The 13,300-nt window shown below is 37.8% G+C and overlaps 1 protein-coding gene and 1 long non-coding RNA gene across 3 annotated transcripts in view; one reads left to right on the top strand and one right to left on the bottom strand.

Annotated features, from left to right (window-relative positions):
- The window catches only part of ndst3 (N-deacetylase/N-sulfotransferase (heparan glucosaminyl) 3), a 58,566-nt gene that overhangs the window by 26,080 nt on the left and 19,186 nt on the right, over nucleotides 1-13,300 (bottom strand). For both annotated transcript variants that reach the window (XM_028018565.1, XM_028018564.1), the window contains exons 5-6: nucleotides 11,647-11,832; nucleotides 2,230-2,358 (exon numbers count right to left, since the gene is read on the bottom strand). In XM_028018565.1, coding sequence (XP_027874366.1) covers nucleotides 2,230-2,358; nucleotides 11,647-11,832 — 315 coding nt within the window. The remainder of the gene's footprint in view (nucleotides 1-2,229; nucleotides 2,359-11,646; nucleotides 11,833-13,300) is intronic.
- Nucleotides 687-941, top strand: LOC114145148 (uncharacterized). The gene is made up of 2 exons (XR_003595622.1): nucleotides 687-772; nucleotides 897-941. It is a non-coding gene; the product is annotated as an uncharacterized LOC114145148 (long non-coding RNA).

Genomic DNA, 13,300 nt, shown 5'->3' with positions numbered 1-13,300 from the left:
TGCAAGACGGATTCTTGACTCTATGTTCCTCCAGATGAAAGACAAACTTTCTCATGAAGTCCTGACAACTTTCATGGCAGAGGTTGCAGCAATCATTAATGCTAGACCTCTAGTTCCTGTGACCACAGACCCTGATGATTCATTTATCCTAACGCCTGCTGCTTTACTCACTCAGAAAATAAACATTGTTTCAGCACCTGCAGGAGAGTTTGGAGCTTCTGACGTTTACAAGCGCCAGTGGCGCCAGGTCCAACATTTATCTAACACCTTCTGGGACCGCTGGCGGAAACAGTTTCTCCCAACCTTGCAGCCACGCAGAAAGTGGCTGGTAACTCAACCAAACATTACACAAGGAAGTGTCGTACTCCTCAAGACCGTTCAGTTGGCAAGGAACGAATGGCCTCTTGGACTTGTGACACAGACTTTCCCAAGCACAGATGGCAAGGTCAGAATGGTGGAGGTCAAGGTCTGCAAAGCAGAAGGATCTTCACTCTTCCTCAGGCCTGTCACAGAGATTGTGCTTCTCTTCTCTCCGAACGACTAAGGACTGTTGTAGTCTAATGTGTGGCATGGGGGCATGCCAGGCAGGGAGTGTGTTGTTGGGGATTTATGTGTGTGTATATGGGTAGGGCTTTCCCTTTAAGAGGTGCAGCCCAGCTGCATGTCATGTGACTTCGGCCAGGAACCCAAGCTGAGTTAGATTCATGTCACCCATGTGTTTAATCAATCCAGTTTAATCTGTATCTATCTTTGCCCGGACGAAGCATTGTGGGTAGGTTATGTTTAATATATTATTATATATCATTATTTCTTACATCATTTTTTGGTTGTTGCGGTGGATGTTAAATATTTTTGAATATGTTTGTAAGTCTTGTATCCCCTTTTGTGTGTTTCAGTTTCACACTTCCTTGAAACCATTAAACCTGTGGACAAAAGGTCAACTTGCCTCAGAGTCTTTGGGTCAGGGAAGAGTTTAGCTGTACTGTCTAGTGCTTTTCATATGGCGAAGGCAGTATACCCTTCTTTCATTTTTTTTTCAGCTTTGATGACATTTTTTCTATGTATTATTAGAAAGTTATCATTGCTCCTAGGAGAGATGTCAAACCTCTTTGTCTTCTAGAGATCCTTTGTCCAAGGTGGGAGCTGCATAATACAAAGCAATTAGGGAATTCTTTAGAGCTGGATAAAAAAGTAATTTATCTTTTCTTCAACTAGTAAGCAGGAAACTGCAAGCATTTTTCTGCCAATATCTATTAGGATCTTTTTAAACAGGCAAGACCTTCTGCTCAGAAGAAGAAAAAGAGGATTCACTTACGAGTTAGAGGGCGGGGAGAGAAAGAACAAAAGGGGAAAAAAGAATACTTAGTAAATAAAACCTTAGAGAACATAAGAAAGAGAGACTTGAGAAAGTAAGGAAAATAATGAGACAGGAATAAAGAAAAAGGCATCATAAAAATGTGACCAAAAAAGACAGAGAAGGGGAACAAAGGGGAAAAAATAGCTGGGAAACAAAAAGAAGGAGAGAGACAAATTGGTGCAGAGACAGAAGAAAGAGCCAGACTGGGGTATTGTAGGGAGCTGCACTTGACTCTGTGATGTCGGGTGAGTTCTGACAGCTCCTCTGGTTCAGCACTCCCTTACCTGACACTTCAATACAGCTTACTGCCGCTCTATGAGCATCTTTGTGTGTTTGTGCATCTGCACATGTGTGGTTTAAGGCAGAGAAAGAAACACAGACAGTGAAAGATAATGTTTAGGGGGACACTTTCTTTGAATATCCAGCCTTGAGCCGTGTGTGAGAGCGTGCCCATGCAGGGGTGCACATGTGGATGATTTTTTTTCTTTTAAACTCCCACCCAAAACCTAATTCTGTTCCTTAATTCAAAGCAGAGTCAAGTTGAGCTGACATACACAGCAGGGGTAAGTGAGAGGTGGAAAACCCGCATGTGTGTGTGCACGGATGTATGTGACAGCAACCCCCCGGTGGATAGACCTAATTTAAAGTGGAGAGATGAACACAGCTCCAAGAATGAGACGCTGCCCCTCACAGGAAAAGAGGCAGACAGATTAATAATGCCAAAAAATTATATTGATCAAAACTGAAGGAAGTTACAGTTATAGTTAAAGCAGTAAAGCCTTGTGGTGCTTCTTCAAGGCCAAGAAAAAAAAAAAAAAGTTTATCCGTCTGTGTGTGTGAGTGCTTGTGTTTGGCTGCTTTTGCTGACTCACAGGGTTGAGTAGCACAGTTAGAAACAGCTCTCCCCCGCGAATGCTTCTGTCCAGTTCCTTTGGTCCACCAGGATACTCCTTATAGTAGATGGTGTGAGTAAACAAGCCACACGTCTGACGAGGCAGCACCTGGACACACACAGAGTGGCATACAGTGAAAGAAGGAGCTATTACTGTGTTTCACATCTACAAAATAGAATAGAATAGAATAGTATTCAACTTTATTGTCATTGCACTGTCACAAGTACAAGCAACAAGATGTAGTTTGCATCTATCCAGAATTGCTCTACGAGATATAAATATTTATTCACAGATGTACAAGACTATGTATGTATGGACTATAAGGGGTTATAGCAAGAGATATACTGTAGATATTGTGTATAAATATAAATATGGGAGCTGTATGCACAGATTATACAGATTATACATATTATATAAACTCTGATGAATAAAAGAAGATGGACTCAAGCAAAGTGAAGTTAACATGTACAAATTAAGTACACAAATACAATTTGAAAACACCAAAAATGCATTTACATTGACCTCTTTTGCTCTAGAAAGTGTTTATTTTTGCCTTCATGTGCTCCAGATATTAAAATTTTTGCATAATGGATGGAATAAACAGATAATGGGGGAGGACACAGTGAGGAAGAGCAAACATTTTTTCACATTTAGTTTTCTTTTTTCATTCTTATCCAGATTTGGAAAATATCTTAAACTCTAAAATTCTGGAGTTATTTAGTCTACTCACAAACATTTTACATCATTGCCTTTTCCTGCTTATATTCATCCCTTTGAACACCGAATAGACTTTTTCAGAAGCATGTATTTCATTTTGGTTTTTACAACTGCATTATTTGAATCCAAATAGATGAACTAGCGTTACAGAATAAATTTCCAAACAGAAATCTGCTGTTAAACAGAATCAACCAATTTTCAGCTCCATTGGACCTGACTGGAGACACACTGGAAAGAAAAGAAAGATTTTTCTAATTATTGAATACACCACACAAGCACTTTATCCATAAACTGACAACACTGAAGTAAAAACTGTGGAGACAACTGTCATCCATTAGTCAGTAAGACAGCTAGTTACCATGGAGACTAAATGTGTGCTGTTGAAAAGACATTATTGATAGAAGAGTCACTCTTATTGCTCCGTCAACAGGTGTTCCTCCCCTCCCAAGTGCTTTTTTATTTTCTGACCTCCAAGGCAGTAGACTACTTGATATGATCACTAATATTTGTATGAGAAAAATGCAATCCATTCATCCATCCATTTTCTAACACCCTTGTCCCTAGTGGGGTCAGGAAGGGTGCTGGTGCCTATCTCCAGCTAATGTTCCGGGCGAGAGGCGGGGTTCACCCTGGACAGGTCGCCAGTCTGTCGCAGGGCAACACAGAGAGAGACAGGACAAACAACCATGCACACACACACTCACACCTACGGAGAATTTAGAGAGACCAATTAACCTGACAGTCATGTTTTTGGACTGTGAGAGGAAGCCGGAATACCCGGAGAGAACCCATGCATTCACAAGGAGAACATGCAAACTCCGTGCAGAAAGACCCCAGGCAGGAAATCGAACCGATGACCTTTTTGCTGCAAGGCAACAGTGCTACCAACTGCGCCACTGTGCAGCCCGCAGTATTATTTCATTATGTTTTTTTTTTTCTGTGTAAGCCTTGGTTATCTGAGCAAGCATTTTATATAAATTGCTCTGTGAGAACATCAATTTGATTTTCGCTTGTAGCTAATTCAGTCCTAATTTCCAATGAAATTAAACAGTAGACAGGGAAAGCACTACAAAGGTCACATATCACTTTATATACAGGCTGCCAGATTTTCATTTTCACACTCAACACTTTTTAAGTGACATCATGCAGTTTTATGAGTCCTTGTTATGTTATTCTTATGACCCCTTTGAGAACAACTGGAAGCTTTATGCTTACGCTACACTGGTGTTCACATTTACATCAGCAGTCCACGGGAACTGTAAAAACACCCTGTGTCAAAGTGCTCCCCTTAAGTATGACAAAAACCAACATGATTAAACTGTTTGCAATTCAAACTGCCGCTTTGTGGAAACCTGTAGCTAAATACGAAATAAAAAGTGACAATATTAACAATGAAAGCACAAGATAGTAGATGTACAGGTGAAATTATTAGATGAGACATGAATATATGATGCATTGCTTGAATTAATGATTGTTCTGTAATGTGAAAGACAGCAGAATGCATTTTGGAAATTCCAGTAATATGTTTGATACAGCATATGGCAATAGTGCACTTAACAATGGCTCACTTTCATTTAGGTAGTCCAGTTTCGAGATCTTGGCGGTAAGCATGCTGACTTGCTGCCATCTAATCCACAGAAGCCATTATTAACTGTTATTGGTTCTACCTTTGCTTTCCCTATAATCGCCAGCCAACATGGCTGTTATGACATAGAGGGCCAAAGAGCCCCATTCATTTTGGACAAGAAGCCTCTAAAACCTAATAACATCTGGCTTTTGATTTCAGTGAGAAAAAAAGTTCAATATGTATTTATGCTTGGAAAATGTGAATAAAGACTTGTCACCTTGTCAACTCTGTAATCTCTGCAGCTTGCAGCATGAGGTCAATGAAGGTTTGTTGCCTTAGTCTGCCACTTCAAGCACTCTGACATTTTAGCATAAAATTCCAGCTTCTCCACTCAGGTGGTGCTCAAACCTAGTCACAGCTGAAAGCAAAGTAGGAGCTACAAAAACTGGCTTTGTCATAAAATCAAACCCATTGTAGTTATGCAAAGAATGGCAAAAATATTTCAAGAGTAAGGTTAGACTGGTTTTGTGATCATCATTTGAAAATGCATTATACTGTCTGCATGGGGGTCCCATGCATTCATGTATTTGTTCCTAAAGTACTCAACGCAGTGAGATCAAAACAATCTGAACTCCTACAGTTGGTAATTTTGTCTTGATATAAACACTACATAACAGCAGTGGTGACTCAAGATGGCAGTGCCCAAGGAGAATGCTAACATTACTGAGGATGAAATAAGGCCCAAAAGAACAAGAAGTAAAGTAGAAAAACATGTTTTAAATAATAGAAACTGATCCCCTGTGATCAGCTGTGAAATTTCAGCACGAATAAAGATGCAAATTAAGGCGAACAGTGGTAATTTCATTTTTTTAAAAAAATAAGTATAACCACACACAATTGTTTAGAAATAGCAGATTTGAATGTTGCTCAAACATTTAAGGTTAAAAAACATACAGTATGCATCCAGACTGTGTCCAGAATATTTATTAAGAGAGGAATTAGTTATTAGCTTAGAGGAGTTGTGTTTTTACAAAAGCACAAACTAGAATACACTAGAGTCATGTATCTGGAACCCTGGATTAATTCACAGAAGGAACAAATAGCAGAATAAATGCAGCAAAAGTGCAATCTCTTTTCATGAGTTAAAACTTTAACGGTATGCTGTTACACTGGTTCCACCCATTCCTCACCACCTATGATGTTTGGGTGACTTGCTGTTTACCAAAGGAGATGAGATCAGATTGCTTTTAATCCCAGCTCAGAAAGGAATAGATTTCTCCCAGGGCAATAAAAAAACATCCATACCCCATACCCTACGTGAGCTGCATACTACACCCTACCAGTGAAAAAGGAGTCAAAGATAAGTCTTATCACACTTAAAAGCAAATTTGACATTACTTTGACATTAATACTAATACTAGTTTTTCTGTTTCAAATCGCCAAAGCAGCAATATTTGACTAACATTTGTAGACGTGTTGCTGGTTGCAGTCGTCATTCAAATGGAATTAATTATAATGTACACTGTTGAAAGTAATGCACACAAACAACTATAAAGAAGCAGTAGGGTGCTTGTTAGAAGGATTTGGCAGCTTGTGAATTAAAAGCGTTTTTATTAGTTAATTACTAAAGAAGAAGGGACGAAAAGAAAAGAGACAAACATCTTTATAGCAAACTCCTTGTGGAGCACTTCTCCGTGTGAAATAGAGTAAAGGCTGGAAGCGCAGATATTGGTTTATCTATAAAATGCTGCAGACTCACGCACAAACACACGCCGACACACGCATACACACACATATACGAGAAGGCCACCATTGCCACAGACACTCAGCACTATTTCACCAAACCAATTATCCACACAGCCATAGCTCAAACTGATATAGTACATTTTAAAAAGAAATACACACACGTGCACACGCCCACACAGCACAGCTCCATATCTCAGTCTGATTTGTTCTGATACTGTAGGTCCAGTGGGTGGCTCTCAATCTGCTGACAGAGACGCACAAACACCAATTTTACCGCCTTAAGACAACTTCCTGTCCTCCTCTGAGCAAACGAAGATGGAGCACGCAGGGGAGGAGAAAGAGATTAATGGGTACGAATAGCTGGGAAAATTGGGCGTGAAAAATGTGAAAAGTGAGGAAAGTGGGTAGGGTGCTGTTGATGCCTCAAAGTTATCTTCCAGCAGGGCAGGAGACTGTGGGAAAAGCCTGGAGAGCATATTGACTTTTTAATTTATATTGTTATTTTCTATAGATAGTAGGGTACCTATTGATATAGTGTGTTAGATAACCTTTTGTCCTCATAAAGTTGAGTTATTGTGTACATTTTTCCTCACTTGGAAGAGTTTTTATGCAATCTTTTCCAATTGTAAAACTCTTGAGAAAAGCAAAAACATTACTGGTTACTAGCTGTGTTTTAAAATGGTTTTGTTTGCATCTTTCTGAGAAATCTTTCAATGGCTATTTGAATCAAGTCACATTAGAGAAAACACTTTCTCTTGTGAGATTCCTCTAGGATGTATTGTTAGATTTTTTCTAATTATTTCTGCAACTATACTACATCTCAGTGTACTCCTCTGTATCATCATGTCATAAATCAGCTCAAATTCACTCTAAAGTCATTTCTAAAAGTTTATTCAGTTCAGTTTTATTATTCTAAGGTTCTGTTTACATCATGTTTCCAAAAACATGTTCCATTATGTATTCAAAGAAAAAAAAAAAAAAAAACAGTGCGTAAGCCAGGCCTGTAGGAAGCAGTGAAATTTGGTGGATTTTCTGATCCAGAAGGATGTTTTTGTAACCTTTTTATTCATTTTGCTATTGGAATAAATGGCACAAATGCATGTTAAAAAAGATTTTGCTTTAACATGCTAAGTAATCTTAAGAGCACAGCAAAAACAGAACACAGAGTTACACCAAGCGCAATATGATGTGACTGACGTCATACTTAAAATGTTTTTGGTTTGCATTTACATGGACATGATCATTTTGCAATTCTAAAAGGTTTCACTGTGCTGCCCATTGTCAATTCGTTGCGTTTTTGACCTGCGAGTTAACGTATAAATAAGAGGCCAAAACCCAACAGAACCTTTGTGTTTTACTGTCCTAATATTGTCATGTAAGCAGGGCCTAAGAATGGTGGTTATCAATAGTTTTTTTCATGATTAATCATGTTTTTAGTTCAACTTACCTGGACTACTGTAAGAGTTTTTCTAACCATTTTTAACAAACTAATTTTAGACTGAGTTTTATGGATTGTAGACATACAGTAGCTCTTCCTTGTGGCTTTTTACATCTTGATGGTTCCACACACTCCCTGTTAAACCTGTGTAGATCAATCTTTCGAGTCAAGCGCACATCCTCTTTCGCTATTTTCTCCATAGGCACTATTGACTCCTTTTAAAAAGCAGCTGAAGCCACTGTTATGTACACCAGTCTCCACTCTGGTTCTACAACCATAGTATTTAGTGCATTACACTGTATTTCATGTTGCTTTTTCCCTTTCTTTACCTATTTTTATTAATTTATGTTATTTTCATAATTACACTCTGTTGCTCTCTTCTTTTTACTAACCTACTATTTATATTTTGTGATGTGTTGAATTTAGTAACCTTTGTTTTAACAGGGTTCGTAAAAACATTTGTTTTTCTACTCTCATCACCCTACAGCAGCTGTAGATAGACAACAACACTGAGAAGCACCACTAAAGTCATTTCCTAAATCTAATTTTCATACTTAGACACAGACAGACACACACACACGCGCGCGCGCGTCTTTCTATCCTCACCGGGACTTTGCCCTGACTTCCATTCATTTTTCAATCATTTCTATAGCCTAACCCTAATCCTTACACTAAACTAATCACTACCAGTACATACCTAATCCTAAACTTAATCTAAACTCAATCCACACTTAGTCCTAAACCTAAAGAATTGCTGCTTCTTCTTATGGGGTCTGGGTTTGGGGCCCAAAAGGAGCAGTTGGTTACCACAACGTAGTATGTGTTAGAAAAATGGTAAGAAGTGGGATCAGTACCTTCCTGTCACATTCTTTTATTTCCTTTAAAGCAAAGAAATCAATTGTAGCTAAGGGAGCCTGAGTTACACATAATTAAGTTATAACAACTGATATTAGGGTGTAAAACACAATGTGTACAGAATCTGTATTAAATTGAGGTAAATATCAGAGTAGTTTTATGTCATTTTTCTTGTTTATTTTTTAGTTTATCCTTTTTTATATAAACTGTTAATCATTCATCTGGCTTCAGTAAGTTGTTATTTTATTGAATTCAGTGAGTCACAGATGCTTTTCAATACCTCTTGATTAAGAATGCATAATAACATCTAACAGCCTGTCAGAAGGCCTGCTTGTCATTGGGCTGAAAAGATGTAGGATTAAATTGCTGTCTGTTACAGCACTGTGACAAGACATCAAGAAATAAAAGCTGGACTGATTGGAAAATTGATATAGCCGTCTCTTTATATTGTTTGCTCAAGAACCTATTATGGCAAAAAAAAAAAAAAGTGCTGATAATTAAGGTGCCAGATGTGATTGGCTCTTTTGTCAATAAAAAAAACAGTTGGCAGACTCACTAAGAGTCTGAGTGACAAGTGAATAAAAAAGAGGAGGAGCGAGCGGGCACACTGATTACGAACGTGCCTATTCGAAATGCCTTACAAAAGTTTTATTCTAAAGCTGTCTTAATCGATGATTGATGATTAGTTAAAAAATAATTTAAAATGTCTCATTGATATGCATTCAGTTTATGACACATATTCTGCTATATTCAAATATGCAAACTCACAAAAAGAAAATTGCCCTTTCTCCAAGCACTGGGAAACCAATGAATATTGAATTAAGAGCAAAGCGTGCTGTTGTGAGAGAAGGTCAAAAAGTCCATAGCCATAAACAAAGACAGAAACACCGAGGTTGCACACCGCATGTGGCATTATTGATTTTTTTTGTTTGGAACCGCAAGAAACAATCAACACACAATTTACGTTTAGTTTCAACACCTGTTTCAACAGAAAGACAGAAAGTAAACACTCCTACAAAAAGAGAAATAACACAGAGAAGCACTACAAGCTGTCAAAACAGACCCTACTTTAATTTATCTGCTTTAAAAATGTATTATTCATTGTTTCAATATTAGTCTGGATTTTCTCTCTAATGTTAACCTAGGCTGGGTGAGAACACTTTCTCCTCTCCATGTCTGCATTTATATTATACTAGGAGTAGCTTGATATGAGTATTTACAGTGTCTTGCAAAAGTATTCTACTTATTTAACCTTTTCATACATTGTCATATTAAAACCCACAAAGCAAGTATTTGCAGGAAAGTGCTCTGGTCAGATGAGAAAACTGTCAGCTTCGCAGCCTCTTTACAGAACACTTTCTGTAGTCGAAAAACTAACGCTGCACATCACCCTGGATACATCATATCTATGGTGAAACGTGACAGTGGCAGCATTATGTTGTATTTCTTTATCAGTGACAGCGAAGTTGGTTAAAATTAATGGGAATATACGTAAAATTAAACTGGTTCATTTTAAAAGAAGATACGCTAAAGTGTATTTCCAATGCAGGAGGTTTTTAGGAACCGCTGCAGTTTTTTAATATAATTATTATCCTCTCTCCATGTCCGAGGCAGAAACCAGAACTAAATCATAAAAAAGTGAGTAAAAATGTTGCAATGCAGAGTTTGCTTTGAAATATCTTGATAAAATCTGCCTATCTTGGTACAAATATTCAGCTAAAGGAACCAGAAGCTTTCAGTTTCAGCGTCTTCACTGACAGAGAGAGATTAACAATCTCATCAAAGACTTTAAAGAGATTTTTACTGATAAATATGTAAATGTTTATTTCAGTGTTAATACTCTGAGATACAGTTAAACCAACTGTCCAGGAGCATTAATTATTTATCCGTTTTAAGCTTAAGAGGACAAGACCTTCTGGTGATGCATGTGTTTATGGTTACTGTTACTGAGAAACAAATCTTGATGATTTAAATTATTAGATATCTGTGGATTATTACTGTGGATTATTTTAATTCAGCTGTACAAATTGGTTGCAATGAAACTGTTATAGAGGATTTCTTTAGATGGTCAAATACTAATCACAGCTCTGCTTTTTTCTTTCTTTATGAGGGATGGGATCAGCACACTTGATTTAAAATCCATTCTACCATCACATTTTCAAACACTTTGGAGTCATAGTCCATGCCTTTTAAACCACAATTGGTATGAAACAATCCAATATTAATACTGAATAAGTCTGGTTTCACTGTTTTTTAGTCACATTTTGGACTCTGCCCTGAAAGTATGAAGTTTGTCTCCAGACTGCAGTAGCACTCCTGATAGGAGGAAGGAGCTGCTAACAGACCAGCATGATCTAAATAAACTGCCCAGGTTTTGATCCCAGGAAAAACAAACACAAAAAAATTAAGAATACATTTTTTGGGGAAATTTAAGCTCTGGGAATGTTTTGAAGCCAGAGGTCAAAATTTGTAAAAGACTTAAGAACAAGGCAGAAGTTGAACTATTAGCAGCACAATGTCACTGAACATGTAGCCAGAGCTGCCCTGGCGTGGCTTTGATCAAAGCATATTCACATGCTAAAATGGCCCAATTTTAGATTTGTATTTGAAAAAAAAAAAGATTTTATTACTTTACAATAATATACTAGATTTTTGTTGGGCTATCACATAAACTATATTGAAATCTGTGATTTTAAACTCAGAAAACATAAAAAAGTTGAAAGGGCATGAATCCTGCAAGACACTGAATAAATAAGTCTCACTTATCACATTCAGGCATAAAATGCATGTTTTGCTTGAACCATGCCACATACAGTATTTTATGAAGCAAAACTGTACACAGATAAAGATTAAAAAATATATTATTGCTGGCCTTAGAACGGACAAAGCAGAAAAAGTGATTAGATTGGCAAGAAGCAACAGTTTTTCATGTCACTGGAACAAAGTGCCTTCATAAATGTAATTGATTGTGTGGATAAGCATGTTTCTACATGCAGTTACAGTAAATGCACCTCTGAACTGTTTAATTAATTATTCGCTTAATACGATTAACAATCTTTGTGCTCACTCTCACCATTATGTTGTTGTGGATGAAGCCCCTGCGGTAGCGGGCGGGTTTTAGGTGAGGGTACTCCTCGGTGCTTGTGACCCGTATGTTCCACACCCGCCTCCAAGCCTCGTACAGCTGCAGATGCACCGGGTAAACGCCGGAGTGGTGAGGGGCCACAGCGTAGCCCATGTCAACTGGGATGTTGTGCTCCTGAGGAAGACAGGAGAAGGTAGGGGGCACATGCAAAGAGTCACACAGGAAGGTTATATAAATAAACTCAGAAAATTATGGCACACTTACAGCTCTTTGTATCACATAAACACACAAGGCCCAACAGTATGACCTTGTAGGAAAAGCACACGGTTCGTGTTGAATTGAGTTTGTTATTGTATTGGCCTTCGGGTTGGAAATTAGAAAAAATACAGTTGGGGTGAGCATGTGTGTGTGAGCTTGCAGGCTGGATTCCGAAGACTGATAGTGTTGTCCTTTGCTCTGACATACACCTACGCACATTGTCAGGGCTAAGCATCAGCGGTCAGAGGAAATGTGAATGCGTGTATGCGCATGTGTATAAAAGAGTATAGTAATCACACTTCATGTTTGGGCTCACCTTCAGTAGGATGAATGAACCTGCATGTGTGAGAAAGCAGCTCAATATGGTCATAAAAATAACCCTTACTAAAACATATGCTCTTATCAGACAAAGCAAAGTAAACAAATATGAAGAATTATAGGACACATCTATCTTCAAGTTTAAAAACTTATTATATACAACTGAAAACGCCTTCTGCAACAATTTATCACAATTGCTTTTCTATCCATGTGAAAATGAATATAGTAGAATCTACTCTTTTGCCTGTTACTCACTATGAAGACTTATACTATATACATATGTATGCTTTTTGTCGTTACATGTTTAAAGTTTAATTCACAGGGCTACGAGATTTGAACTAAATATGTTTCTCTGTCTGCTCTGAATTAATAAAACTGGTCATATCGCTACATCCTCGCTGCCTAAGTCACAGGTACATGTTCATCATGAAAGTCATTTTGGGTAAAACTAGGTCTGGACGATAAATCAATAACAATATCGCAATAGACACGAGATCAATATCAATATAATACATCTGATAGAATACTCAATATTAAATGTATAGAACATTCACTGAACTCCAATACAGAACAACAGAGGTAGAAGAAACACTTTAGCTGCTTAACCTAAAGTGTAATAAACGAGGCTGGTGGTTGATAATCAAGTTACTCAATCTGTTGAGAAACTCATGTTTAAAAATAAACAACAGCTCGAGTGAAAACTGCAGATAAAAGAGGAAACGTCACAATACCAGTTTGGCAGTTTTTCAGATATTTAAAACAAAAAACAAATCAATAACTATCAGCACTGATGATTATTGTGCTCTTATGTGCTCTTGTGCTGGAAATTTTCTTGTGCTTTTAACAAAAAACCTGAGAAAAATAAAGCTCTACGTTGACTACTGTAGTAGTGTTCAAGTAGGAGCAGGGTTGAGATAGCTCTGGAGTCTGCTTGGGCAGGGAAAAAAGGAAGCTCCGTTCAAACACTGTTGAAGCAAGAACTCTTGGAGGCTTTGGTCCCCGTTCTGTCTTCAAGTTTAAAAACTTTTTATATACAACTGAATATACACCGATAGAGGTCCTATAT

Source organism: Xiphophorus couchianus, chromosome 5, assembly GCF_001444195.1.
Source record: "Xiphophorus couchianus chromosome 5, X_couchianus-1.0, whole genome shotgun sequence".
Lineage (NCBI taxonomy): Eukaryota > Metazoa > Chordata > Actinopteri > Cyprinodontiformes > Poeciliidae > Xiphophorus > Xiphophorus couchianus.
The sequence above is the reverse complement of the archived record's forward strand: the minus strand, read 5'-3'. Positions and strand labels throughout refer to the sequence as shown.